This window comes from Stomoxys calcitrans, chromosome 4, assembly GCF_963082655.1.
Source record: "Stomoxys calcitrans chromosome 4, idStoCalc2.1, whole genome shotgun sequence".
NCBI lineage: Eukaryota > Metazoa > Arthropoda > Insecta > Diptera > Muscidae > Stomoxys > Stomoxys calcitrans.
This window is the reverse complement of record NC_081555.1, coordinates 147,396,792-147,411,791: the sequence shown is the minus strand read 5'-3', so window position 1 is coordinate 147,411,791 and position 15,000 is coordinate 147,396,792. Positions and strand designations below refer to the sequence as shown.

Sequence of the window (15,000 nt, the reverse complement as noted above, 5' to 3'; positions counted from 1 at the left end):
CAATAGTTGTGATATTGAGCTGAAATTTGGCAGAAATACGTCTTTTACGTTTTGATGCACGCTGGTTAGGTTCTTAAACGGGCCAAATCGGACCATATTTGGATATAGCTGCTATATACACCGATTTTCCGATAAAGGGTCTAAAGCCCCTAAAAACTTTTTTTTTCATCCGATTTTGCTGAAATTTGAAACAGTGAGTAGCTTATGGCCTCCCGACATGGTTGAGGTATGGTTGAGATGGGACTATATGTAGATATAGTCCCAGGCAACATCGAAGCTTGTTATGCCCTGAATCGGTATAAAACTTGATATAGCTCCAAAAGCATAGATTCTTAACCACTATCCTTTGGTTGTCTATAAAGAGAGCAATGGACTTGACAAATGCGATCCATGGTGGAGTGTATATAAGATTCGTCCCGGCCGAACTTGGCACGCTTTAACTTTATTTTACTGTAACCATTATGGTCACATTAATGTTAATTTTTTTTTCTTTTCGAATGGATTTAATTGTCACTCTGTCTATCATTGTCCCTTGAAGGATAGACTTTACCCCCATAATTTTTTAATGCAGTACATTTTACAAAATGTTGTAATAAAATTTGTTTGTTGTGATTTAATATGTAATCCATAAGCTCTCTGGTGACACATTTTGTATGTATGGGCGTTTAATGAATGCCTTGAGTTGTGTTTACTGTAAAATGGTTTAACAAATGCAATTTACCGATGGCGTAGGTAATTCGGGGGGCCTTACACAGGACTGTCCTTCGGGTAAATGTTAAAACAAAATTCACAATAATATCATTTAGATAATCAAAACACAAATGTGCAGTTTAGCCAAAGTTGAAGCAAAATTTTGAACAGCCGACGTCAACAATCAATGAATATTATCGATATCACATTCATTGTTATAACCACAACTTTTTTAATTCCTCGAAATAATAACTTGCTACCGCATATTCTTTATAGGGTCGGAAATGGATATTTCGATATGTTACAAACGGAATGACTATCTGAATACATCTCCTATCATATGATGGTGGGTATAATATTGAGTATTCTCTGAATACATTCACAAAGAATAATTATTCAATCGGTTATGTTAAACTTTATACTAACAAAACTTTTATTTTTTAACAAATCGCCATTGGATGGAGGGTATACTAATCTAGTCGTTGAGATTGCCTTGCCTTACTAGCTCACTGTACTAAAATTTAAAGAAATCTACTGTAAAACAGGGGAGCTTTATACAAATCTTGCCCGATCTGAACCATACTTGGCACGAATGTCAAAGGGTCGAATGCAACTCCTTGTACCAAATTTTAGAAAATCGGGTAATAAATTCCCAAGACTTTATGTCGCCAGATCGATCTTTTTGGGTGCTATATAAAGATTTAGTCCGATAAAATTTATTTTTTAACTTAACCTGCCAAGGGGCAAAAAATTATCTGCCCCAAACTGTTATTTGAATTATATCATATGGATAGCCCATGCATTACTCATATTGTATATCAAAAATGGTCGGCCTGTCTACAGTTACAAGCAAGCTTGATTTGCTCATTTGATTTGCTTATATGAAGTTATTTGCCTGGTTTGACATTCATCATAGGTGGGCAAGGTGGCGTATGAAGTATGTAATATGTGGATATAATTTTCGAATGATACTCATACGCACCCATGTACAGAAAAATTAAATATCTAATTACTCTACATACATGGTTTGAGCCGTTTTTATACCCACCGCCGAAGTATGGAGGTATATTCATTTTGTCATTCCGTTTGCAACACATCGAAATATCCATTTCCGACCCTATAAAATGTATATATTCCAGATAAGCGTAAAAATCTAAGACGATCTAGCCATGTCCGTCTATCGGTCTGTTGAAATCTCGCTACAGTCTTTAGAAATAGAGATATTGAGCTGAAACTTTGCACAGATTCTTTTTCTGTTCATAAGCAGGTTAAGTTCGAAGATGGGCTATATCGGACTATATCATGATATTGGCCCCATATAGACCGATTGGCCGATTTAGGGTCTTAGACTAATAAAAGGCACATTTATTATCCGATTTTGCTGAAATTTGGAACAGTGCGTTGTGTTAGACCCTTCGACATCCTTTGTCAATTTGGCCCAGATCGGTCCAGATTTGGATATAGCTGCCATATAGACCGATCCTCCGATTTAGGGTCTTAGGCCCATAAAAGCCACATTAATTATCCGATTTTGCTGAAATTTGGGACAGTGAGTTGTGTTAGTCCCTTCGACATCTTTCGTTAATTTGGCTCAGATCGGTCGAGATTTGGATATAGCTGCAATATAGACCGATCTATCGAATTAAGGTTTTGGGCCCATAAAAGACTCATTTATTGTCGCTACACATTTATGTCGCCGAAATTTGGGACAGTAAGTTGTGTTAAGCCCCTCGATTTACTCTGCAATTTGGCACAGATCGATCCATATTTGGATATAGCTGCCATATAGACCAATCTCTCGATTTAAGGTTTTGGGGCCTTAAAAGGCGCATTTATTGTCCGATTTCGCAGAAATTCGCAACAGTGAGTTGTGTTGGGGATTTAGATATACTTCTTCAATTTGGCCCAAATCGGTTCAGATTTGAATATAGCTGTCATATAGATCGACCACTCGATTTAAGGTTTTGGGCCCATAAAAGGCGCATTTATTGTCCGATGTCGCCGAAATTTGAGAGACTGAGTTAAGTTAGTACACTCGATATTTTTCTGCAACTTGGCCCAAATCGGCACAGATTTGGATATAGCTGCAATATTGACCGATCTCTTATTTTATGGTTTTGGGCCCATAAAAGGCGCATTATTGTCCGATGTCGCCGAAATTTGGGACAGTGAGTTAAGTTAGCCCACTCGACATTCTTTTCAATTTGTCCCAGATCGGTCCAGATTTGGATATAGCTGCCATTAAACCGATCTCTCGATTTTTGGTTTTGGGCCCATAATAGGCGCATTTTTTGTCCGATGTCGCCGAAATTTGGGACAGTGAGTTAAGTTAGCCCACTCGACATTCTTTTCAATTTGTCCCAGATCGGTCCAGATTTGGATATAGCTGCCTTTTAGCCGCATTTATTGTCCGACTTCGCCAAAATTTGGGGCAGTGAGTTGTGGTTGGCCCCTCGACATCTTTTTTGAATTTGGCCCAAATCGGTTCAGATTTGGATTTCGCCAAAATTTGGGGCAGTGAGTTGTGTTGGTTTCTTCGATATTTTTCTGCAACTTGGCCCAAATCGGCCCAGATTTGGATTTGGCTGCCATGTTGACCGATATCTCGATTTAAAGTCTTGGCCCCAAAAAAGGCTCATTTATAATCCGATTTCACTGAAATTTGATACAGTGTCTTATGTTAGGCTTTCCGACATCTGTGTCGTATATTATTCAGATCAGCTTATTTTTATTTACAATTGAGTTATGACATGTCCTTATTAGAATTTGGTCTAAATCGGAACATATTTCAATATAGCTGCTATGGGGCATAAGTTATATATTTTTCACCGGATTTTGACGAATTTTTACATATATACCCGAGGTGGTGGTTATCCAAAGTTCGGCCCGGCCGAACTTAACGTCTTTATACTTATTTTTATCAATTATATCACTTAGCTTTATTTTGCTCTTTTTATTATACCTACCACCGTAAGTTGTGTGTAAACTTATCTAGTCGTTCCATTTATATCACCTCGAAGTATTCGTCTAAAACCCAATAAAGCATATATATTCTTGATCGTCTCGATGTTCTGAGTCGACTAAGTCATGTCAGTCCAACCGTTCGTCCACTCGATCTTCCGTCCATGCGTCCATCCTTCTGTCGAAATCACGATGGCGGTCGAACACATAAAGCTAGCCGCTTGAAGTTATACACAAATACCACATATTGATGTAGATCATCGGGAATTGCAAATAGGCCTTACTGGTTGAGATTTAGCTATAGCTCCAATGTAAACCGATCTCCCGATTTGAATTCTTGACCCCCTACAGCCGCTATTTTTGTCCAGTTTTGATGAAATTGACCATGTAGTGTAATGTTATGACTTTCAGCAAATGTGCTTGGGTACGGTCCAAATCGGTCTGTAACCTGATATAGCTCCCTTATAAACCGATCTCCCGAATTTGACTTCTTTATCCCTTACAAGCCTCAATTTTTGTCCAATTTGGCTAAAATTTTGCATGTGATGTTTCGTTGTGACTTTCAACAACTTTGCTAAGTACGTTCCGAATCGGTCTATAAAGCTCCCATATAAACCGATCTCCCGAATTTGATTTCTTGAGCCCCTACAAGCCGCAATTTTTGTCCGATTTGGCTGAAAATTTGCATGCGGTGTCCTGTAACGGCTTCCAACAACTGTGCCAAATATGGTCCAAATCAGTCTATAACCCGATATAGCTCCCATGTAAACCCGATCTCGGGATCATCCTTGTTCGGCTCCTAGAAGCATTAATTTTTGCTGGTTTGACAGAAGAATGGTATGTCGAATAAAATTATGCCCTTCAACTAAATTTATTTTGTATAAATTTTTAGTAGAATCAATGGTAGTGGGTTCCCAAGATTCGATGTAGTTGAACTTAGCATGGTTTTACTTGTTTTTTTCATAGTTTTTCTTTTTTCGAATAATAACAATAAGTATTTTCTTTTATTTAGTTTAAATCTATGTTTAATCCACTTCCAACAATTGATATTTTTAATCAGTCACACAACGACTGACATTTATTTTGAAAAACTATGTTAACGACCCTGTGATTTTATCACATAAATTAAGGACTGATGTAAGAGATTTAATTGCTTTAATATTTTATAGTGAAGCCAAGAAAAAAAAAAACTATGAGTATTTAAATGGCAGCGCTATTTCATTTATCCAATGAATTATAGTTGTTAATGGTTTTGTAGCCCATTTCTGGGTAGCCAGACAGCTAACTAAAAATAAAGTTGGCTTTTTCGTTGGTTTAGGGAAAAAAAACAAAACGTTTGAAATTTTTGTGAGAGTTCATTTGTGGCAATCGTATAGCACTTACCGGAAATACCATCATATGTCCACCATTCCTCCCAACTTGCTTTGATTCCTGCAAAAGAGTGAAAGGGGGAGAGAGAAGGAAAAACAGAACATAAATTATGGCCATGTTTGTATAGCTTTTATTATTGTTTTGTGTGTGTTTGTGCATGTGTATGTGTATGCCGTATTAGCGGTGATGGCATAAAGGGGTTCCCCATTCTTCTTCTTCTGTTGTTGTTGTGGATAAAGAAATGTGTGTGTGTGTTTTTACAGTTTTACGAAATCAATATTCAGACTCCACAAAGTCTCCTCGATTTGCAATGATGACTGTCTGGCGCTCTGGCGCCGGAGTAAGAATACCAAGTAGCCAAACTCATTCCTTTTTTGTGTGTTGACTTCGGCTAACAACAGCCAAGCATAATAAATGGTATGAGGAAAAGTATAAAAAAGAAAATGTAGTGATTTGATATTGCCTGTGTGTTTGTTTTTTCCAACGATAATGATTTTTTAAGAAGAAAGTTTATGTAGTCTAACTATTTATGGCTTTTATATGGAGAAAAAGTTAATTTAAATCTTTACACCATGAATTTTAAAGGGCATATAGGCCAGTAGTTTGAAACGATCAATTCATGGTGGATGTTATATGAGGGGGGTACTAAGTCAACAAGAGACAACATTGTTTGTCCCAAAAAGTACAAATTTGGTTCACTTACCTCTACACACCCCCAAACGTATATAGAGACCAATCTCGAAATTATGGATCAAAAACCAAAGAAGATGACGTATACATAATAAACTAACGGTTTTGGGTTGACGAAGTCCAGGTCGATCTCGAGGTCGAATCCAGGTCGATCTCAATTGTGGAACTGATCTCCCCATTGTGTGTTCTGAGCTTGCTTACTTTGACAGCCGCTAAAGATAGTAAGCTATAATGTGCCTTAAAATTCAAATGTTTCTAAGGTCCCAAAACTACAAAAACATGATCGAAACACCGGGCTTGTAACCCACCCTTGCAGAAAAGAGCAAAGTACTTTTATAAAGTGAAGGGAGAGAAAAATCATTTACAAATCATGGTTGTTAATTTATTTGGGGGTATCTTAATCTTTAAAGCCCCCGAAAATGAATTAAGAACCATGATTAGCGAATCTGCACCCAGAACGTCCGAAGCTATACAGAGGATGCTTCGTTCGGCCGGGCCGAATCTTATATACCCTCCAGTGGAACAGCTATATCAAGTTATAATCCGATTCGGGGCTCAAGAAGCGAAATCGGGAGATCCGTTTTCAATGGGAGCTGTATCAAGCTAAAGATCGATTTTGACTACATTGCACACGTATTTTGGAGGCCATGAGAGGAGCTGTTGTACAATATTTGTGCAAATCGCATGAGAATTGCGCTCTCTAGAGGCTCAAGAAGTCAAGACCCAAGATCGGTTTATATGGCAGCTATATCAGGTTATAGATCGATTAGGACCATACTACATACATTTGTTGGAAGTGATATCAAAACACTATGTGCAAAATTTCAGTCAAATCGAACGAGAAGTGCGCCCTCAGAAGCTCAAGAAGTCAAGACCCAAGATCGGTTTATATGGCAGCTATATGAGGTTATAGAACGATTAGGACCATACTACTCACAGTTGTTGGAAGTGATATCAAAACACTATGTGCGAAATTTCAGTCAAATCGGACGAGAATTGCGCCCTCTAGAGGCTCAAGAAGTCAAGACCCAAGATCGGTTTATATGGTAGTTATATCAGGTTATGGACCGATTAGGACCATACTTCGTACAGTTGTTGGAAGTGATATCAAAACACTTGTAGGAGTTTTTTTCTCTTTTTTTATTTAAGTTACAAGATTAAAATCAGTTCTTTTTTTTCCATTCACAACGTTACAATAAGCACACAAAATTTATTTGATAATAATCACAAAAAAATATATATAATAATTAAGTTCGCTAATCTTAGCTTATGTAGATATATATCATTTATTTGTACAGCAAGGCAGTTATATAGGCGACTAGAGCTAAAACCAGACTGTTGTTTCAATCATTTGCATTTCAAGGCAAAGTCAGTGCATATGCACTTAAATTTTAGTGTTATACTGCTACCTGCATTTAAGTATATAAACAAAATGTTTCATACAGAACCCTAGCTAAAAGTTCAGTGAACATATGAAAGCCGCCACAGCAACGAAAAAGAAACAAATCATAAGTGTTTGGCAGACAATAACTGGCCATGGATAGCAACAAATAGACTAGCATAATAGACATATAACAAAAAGAACATCAGCAAAGCAACAGAGAATTCTTAGGTCCTCATGTACCATCGGACATTAAGGTGGTTCTTATTGTTAGAATCATTAGATTGAATATTACAGACAAAATAGATGATTAATATAAAATGATAAATTTGTAAATACATAAATGAAACAATAAAAAGATATATCAAAAAATAAAATAAAAAAAATAGAGTAAAAATACATAAATTTCCAACATTCCCCCGCACAAAGAACAACTGTTCTTTACAAAGTTAAATAAGGGGTTTGAGGTGTTTTATTCGGTTTTTCTCGAGATCACCGTGCTATGCCTCGACTCACAGCAACTCATTTTTGTTAATTTGTAGTTACTTGAAAATTATCTTTAATAGGAAGAAGTGCGATTTTTGAAACTGGTCTCTTGTATGTTTTTTCATTTGAGAAAACTGAAACAACACGTACTCGACCATCTGAACCCGGATGTACTTCAGAAATGCGAGCCAAGGGCCACTGGCCAGGGGGTAAACGCTCATCAAACACTAGAACCAGGTCTCCAACTTCAAGATTGTTTTGTGGTTTAAGCCATTTTGGTCGCGATTGAAGACGGTTCACAAACTCACTAACCCAACGCTTCCAGAACTGTTGTTTTAGTCTTTCAACCACTTTCCATCGAGTGAGACGGTCAATTGAGCAATCAAGGAGGTTTTCGTCTGGGATTGATAAGATAGGCTCACCCACAATGAAATGTGCTGGTGTTAGAGCGGTGCAATCATTGGGATCAGGAGATAATGGGCACAAGGGTCGTGAATTCAGGCATCCTTCAATTTGGGCTAGCAGAGTTGTGAGCTCTTCAAAGGTTAAAATACGGTTCTCCATGGTTCTTCTTAAGTGGTGTTTGGTTGACTTCACCCCTGCTTCCCATAACCCGCCAAAATTGGGGGAGGCTGGTGGTATGAAGTGCCATTTCGTTCCATTGTTTGCCAGTATTTCATAGAGCTCTTCTGGAACCGAATCACGACTTCTCCGCTGCAGAATCTTTAACTCTTTATTTGCCCCAATGAAATTTGTACCACAATCAGAGTACAAGTCCGTGCACACTCCACGGCGAGAGGTGAATCTTCGAAAAGCAGCTATAAATGAATCCGTAGACAAACTTGTAACTGCTTCCAGATGCAGAGCTTTCGTTACCATGCAAATGAAGAGACATATGTAACCCTTCGTCGTGACAGAATTGCGAGCGGTTGACTGTTTTATAGTGATTGGTCCCGCATAGTCTACTCCACTATGTTTGAATGGGCGTGTTGGCTGCAGGCGAACGGTTGGAAGGTCACCCATTATTTGCTCAGCTGTTTTTGCTTTATACCTGAAGCACGTTACACATTTCCTTTGCACCTGTTTAGCTATATTACGGGCCGATATAATCCAAAATTTCCGCGTTGCATATGCCTGCATCTGAGTAAGTCCGCCATGAAGCGTCTTCACATGAGCATCTGAAAGAATCAAGCGAGAAAGAGGATTGTGTTTGGATAATAAGATAGGATGCTTATATTCATAGTTAAACTTAGCTTTCTGTAATCGACCTCCAACCCTGAGAATTCCATTTTCGTCAATAAATGGACACAGCTTTGCAATTCCGCTGGCCTTCGATAACTCATATCCCTTCTGCAGGCAAGTAAGTTCATCATCAAAATCCACACGTTGAGACAAAAATATTAATAGATTCAGTGCACCATCTAATTCTTTCGTTTTAAGATAACCAAACATTCGATGTTGTGTTGCTGTTTTAATGTTATGGTAGAATCTTAATATAACTGCAGTGATTCGCACCAGTCGTGTCAATGAAGCGAATTTACTGAGCAATTCAGGATAATCAGGTGTTGTCACGAGATTGATAACAATTTTTTGTTTCCGTTTTTCTAGATCAGTTTCGTACGAGCTAGTAGGTTGTGGAGGCCATTCAGATTGAGAAAGAAGTAGCCATTCAGGCCCGGACCACCACAGTTCGTGGTTCACCAATTCTGTAGCTGGGATGCCTCGAGAAGCACAATCGGCAGGGTTATCGTGCGTTGATACATAAAACCACTCAGAAATATTGGTATATCGCTGAATATCGGCCACCCGATTGCCAACGAAGACATTCCATTTCGCTGATTCGCCCCTTATCCAACATAGGGCTGTAATGCTGTCAGTCCAGTAAAATATTTTACTAATTTCGCGATCCAGCTGATTCTTAATTTTGTGCATAAGCTTTGCCAAAAGATTAGCTCCAGACAACTCCAACTTGGGTATCGACAAAACTTTTAAGGGGGCGACTTTAGTCTTCGACTGCAAAAGATGTACGGTAGGCTTCTCATTACATAGAACTTTTGCATAGACAGCAGCAGCAAAAGCAGTCTGTGAAGCATCACAGAAGCCGTGTAGCTCAATTCTGCTATATTTGAAGCATCCAATCCAGCGCGGAATCCTAATGCGCTCTAAATTTATCAATTCGGCGATGTATTTAGTCCAATAAGTTTGAATAGCAAAAGGAACCCTGTCCTTCCAATCAATACCTTCCAACCAAAGTTTCTGAAAGGTGGCCTTAGCGTTAATAGTAACTGGCGCCAACCAGCCTAAAGGATCATAGAGTTTCGAAGCGTCTGATAGAAGGCTGCTCTTTGTAACTTCATCTTGACTTTGGAAGTTGACCTTGAATGTAAAAGAGTCGCCTCTGATGTCCCAGGCTAGTCCTAGAGCCTTGACTAAATTCTGCTCTTCAAAAGCGATCAAATCCACCTTCTCTCTGAATTCGTCGGGTATATGTTCCATAAGTTCGGTTGAGTTTGAGGTCCACTTTCTCAAATTGAAACCACCCGAAGCCAATAATTTTACCAATCTTTCCTGAAGACTCTTTGCCTCGCCTATAGTGTCAGCACCAGAAATGACATCATCTACGTAAGTATCCGTCTTCACAATGTCACACGCCTCGGGATATGTGTGATATTCGTCCTTAGCCAGTTGATGTAATACTCTAATTGAGAGATAGGGAGCAGGGCTGGTACCGTATGTCACGGTCTGTAGTTCATAAATATTTATGGACGAGTCTGCCCCACGCCACAAAATTTGTTGGTAAGGTTGATGGCGATCTATTACCTTGATCTGTCGAAACATTTTTTCCAAATCAGAACGGAAACCGATTTTATATCGCCTCCAACGAGTTATAATCGTAGGTAAGTCATTTTGAAGGGCAGGCCCAGAACACAACTCATCATTAAGTGAGGAATATGGTGGCCTCTTGCTGCTTCCGTCAAATACAACACGAAGTTTGGTGGTGGAACTGCTCTCCCTTAAAACACCGTGATGTGGCAGAAAGTAACCGTGTTGTCGGAGAGCCTGGGGATAAATTCCAATGTTTCTCATGTGCCCTAAAGACTCATATTCTGCCATGAAACTCCTGTATTGCAGAGCCAAACCGTTGTCTCGATCGAAGCGGTCTTCCATACTTTTCAGTCTTTTAAGTGCAAGAAAATCAGTATGACTGAACTTAGGAGCCTCCTTCCCATATAACTCAGACTTAAAAGGTAGCGCCACCGTATATCTACCGTCCTTTCCACGACTGTAAGTTCTCCTGAAGTATTCTTCACACAAATTATCCTCTTGCGTAGATGCTCTCTTTTCCACCAATTCTTCTTGCTCCCAAAATGCCTTCAGCAAACTATCCAGAGAACACATGTTCACATTCACATCAAAGGAAAACCCTGGGGAAGCTGTTGGACCAGAAACAACCCAACCAAAATGAGAAAGCTGAAGAAATATACCCTTTTTAAATTTCCTCTGCTGTGGGAGTAATATGTCGCCATATAGGTCACCACCGATCAATAAATCAATTTTATCATTACCATAAAATTGAGGATCGGCTAAGTGATAGCCTTCCAAATCTGGCAACTGACATCGACCAATAGGACCTGGATGATAAGATGTCAGTGATGGCATCACAAATGCATTGCTCTCAAGTCTGAACCCTTTCTCATATGAAGAAATGAGACAAAAGTTGACATAGCTCCGAACAACGATGGACTCCCCTCCTATTCCATTAATACGAACATGGGTACTACTCCTCCTGAGTCCTAAAAGCTGGGCCGCACTCTCCGTGATTAAAGTAGCCTGGGCACCCTGATCCAAAATCGCTCGTAGAGTAAAATCCCCGAAATGGGTCTGAACTATGACACGCACCGTGGCAAGCAGTACATTTGGCATGACAATCGAATTCAATACGGACAAGTGGCAGTTAAGGTCTGGGGTGGCTGACTCGACAACATCAGCAATATCAGCTGATGCAGCAGAAGTGGAAGCAGACGAAGAACTCGCCAACTGCCTGTCATTGGAGAACTCATTGTGCACTATCGTGTGGTGAGGCAGTTGGCAAATATGACAACGAGTATGTAAACGACAATCCTTAGAAAAATGGCCAACATTCAAACAATTCCTACAAATATTCTTGGAAAAAATTAAGTCGCGCTTAGCCGTGGAGGACTGAGCAGCAAATTGGAAACACTTATACAAAAGATGTCTTTTCCCACAGCAAGGACAGTTGTCATCATGACTTGATACCAAATGAACCCTCCGTGTCTGCAAAGGCCTGAAAGAGTTATTAAAAGGTTTCACAGTGGGCCTAACCATAGACAGATCATGGTCGTTAACAGACTCCAACGTACGGAACGTGGTTTCCAAAAATAAAAATAGCTCCTCAAGCTTAGGTATCTCCGTCGATGCCTTCAATGACCGTTCCCACTCCTTACAGGTCTGAATATCCAGTTTAGAAACAGTTATATGGATGAGAATAGGACCCCAATTCCCACAATCTATCTGCAATGTAGTAAAAAGAGCAATACACGTCCTAGTCGAATCAAGAATATTCTTTATGCTATCACATGAACCATCAGATTTCCTAATATCAAATAGCTTCCGGAAAATCGTATCAGAAATCTTCCTTTTATTATGATATCTTCTAGTAAGAGCTGACCAAGCCAGCTGGTAACTTGTATCAGAAGCAGGATAGTCGTTCACAATGGACAATGGTGTATCTTTGCACGAACCCTTTAGATAATAATACTTCTGAACATCAGACAGACCCTGGTTGTTGTGTACCACTGAAACAAACATATCTCTATAGGATATCCAATCCAAATAATTTCCAGAAAAAACCGGGATATCTATCTTGGGAAGGCGAACATCATTCAAAGAACTATCACCTCTATGGGACGAAGCATGAAACGTACTAGAATGTAGGGTAGGCGAAATAGTGGCATTAAATTCAACCATAGCATCCAGCAATTTACCTTTGGCTATCATAAAATCATGACAAAAAGCAAAATAAACATCCTCAGACAAATATGGAACATCACTTGTCGAAATTGAACTGTCGCGAATATAATCGTATATCCTCTCATGGTTGCTTTCGAACAATCTATTTATTTCCTCAATCTTATCCAAAACGGTCTGCGATATTCCACGGGTTCTAGAAATAGTGGGCAGTTTCTCATATTCATCCATAAAACGAGACAACCTCGTAATTAGTAGACGTTGGTCCTCTATAGCTCGGTCAAGATCCGGCATTGTGTCACAAAGTAATCAATTAGTTGCTTGTCTCTTAATTAAATTTAATTTACTTCTTGCCTTTTTATCTTTTTATATAAAGTTATATGTTTCTTCTTTTCATATAGGAAATATGTCTTTAACTTTCCCGGGTTTCGGCACCAAGTTTAATGTAGGAGTTTTTTTCTCTTTTTTTTTTAAGTTACAAGATTAAAATCAGTTCTTTTTTTTCCATTCACAACGTTACAATAAGCACACAAAATTTATTTGATAATAATCACAAAAAAATATATATAATAATTAAGTTCGCTAATCTTAGCTTATGTAGATATATATCATTTATTTGTACAGCAAGGCAGTTATATAGGCGACTAGAGCTAAAACCAGACTGTTGTTTCAATCATTTGCATTTCAAGGCAAAGTCAGTGCATATGCACTTAAATTTTAGTGTTATACTGCTACCTGCATTTAAGTATATAAACAAAATGTTTCATACAGAACCCTAGCTAAAAGTTCAGTGAACATATGAAAGCCGCCACAGCAACGAAAAAGAAACAAATCATAAGTGTTTGGCAGACAATAACTGGCCATGGATAGCAACAAATAGACTAGCATAATAGACATATAACAAAAAGAACATCAGCAAAGCAACAGAGAATTCTTAGGTCCTCATGTACCATCGGACATTAAGGTGGTTCTTATTGTTAGAATCATTAGATTAAATATTACAGACAAAATAGATGATTAATATAAAATGATAAATTTGTAAATACATAAATGAAACAATAAAAAGATATATCAAAAAATAAAATAAAAAAAATAGAGTAAAAATACATAAATTTCCAACAACACTATACGCAAAATTTCGGTCAAATCGGAAGAGAATTGCGCCCTCTTGCCCAAGAAGTCAAGACCCAAGATATGGCAAAAATTGCAAATTTTGCCCATGATCATTCCACTAAGGAACAGGGGCAATCTTCTCACATATCAATGAGTGCAGTTCGATTCAAATTTAAGCTCAATGATAAGGGGACTCCTTTTTATAGCCGAGTCCGAACGGCGAGCCGCTGTGCGACACCTCTTTGGAGAGAAGTTTTACATGGCATAGTACCTCACAAATGTTGCCAGCATTAGGAGGGGAAAACAACCGCTGAAAATTTTTTCTGATGGTCTCGCCAGGATTTTAACCCAGGCGTTCAGCGTCATAGGCGGACATGCTAACCTCTGCGCTACAGTTTATATGGCAGCTATATCAAAACATGGACCGATTTGGCCCATTTACAATCCTAACCGACCTACACAAATAAGAAGTATTTGTGCAAGCGGCTAGCTCTACTCCTTCAAAAGTTAGCGTGCCTTCGACAGACAGACGGACGGACGGACTTACGGACGGACGGACATGGCTAGTTCGACTTAAAATGTCACGACGATCAAGAATATATTAAAAGCATATTTCGAGGTGTTACAAAACAGAATGACGAAATTAATATACCCCCATCCTATGGTGGAGGCTATAAAAATGACCATTTTATTGCATTATTACTAAAAATCGGACGAACATATATATGGGAGCTATATCCAGATCTGAACCGATTTCTTTCAATTTCAATAGACATTGTCTCTAGGCCGAAAAACTTGACTGTGTACTTTGTACACAAATTTAAAGGACGGACGGACGGACAGACGGATAGACAGACAGACGGACATAGCTAAATCGAATCAGAAAGTGATTCTGAGTCGATCGGTATACTTATCAATGGCTCTATCTCTCTTCCTTTTGGGTGTTACAAAAAAATTCACTATGTTATAATACGGTACAGGGTATTATAAGTATTATACAGTAGTGGTGTAGGGTATAATGAGGTCCAAAGGTTACCCAATATCCGCAAGGCTGAACTTAGCACCCCTTCACCGGCTTTGTCTTAAATTATCCTTTCAAAGAATTGCAAAGACCTTCTTAAGACCTCAGCTCTAACCATTCAAAATGTCAGGGAGTTATTTCTACCTGTTCTCTACCTTCAGATTTTTCTATGTCAATGACCAGGTTTTTATGCTAACAGGCATTTAGGTGCAGATACACTACCAGATTTAAAACAGCTTTGGCTTCTATGGGAAATGAAGGGCAATTAAGGGATTTCTGACATAGATGTAGTTTCTCA

General features: G+C 38.7%; 1 protein-coding gene across 2 annotated transcripts in view; it reads right to left on the bottom strand.

Annotated features, from left to right (window-relative positions):
• The window catches only part of LOC106091864 (carbonic anhydrase-related protein 10), a 160,233-nt gene that overhangs the window by 59,739 nt on the left and 85,494 nt on the right, over nucleotides 1-15,000 (bottom strand). For both annotated transcript variants that reach the window (XM_059366805.1, XM_059366803.1), the window contains exon 2: nucleotides 5,035-5,082. In XM_059366805.1, the coding sequence (XP_059222788.1) occupies nucleotides 5,035-5,082 (48 nt within the window). The remainder of the gene's footprint in view (nucleotides 1-5,034; nucleotides 5,083-15,000) is intronic.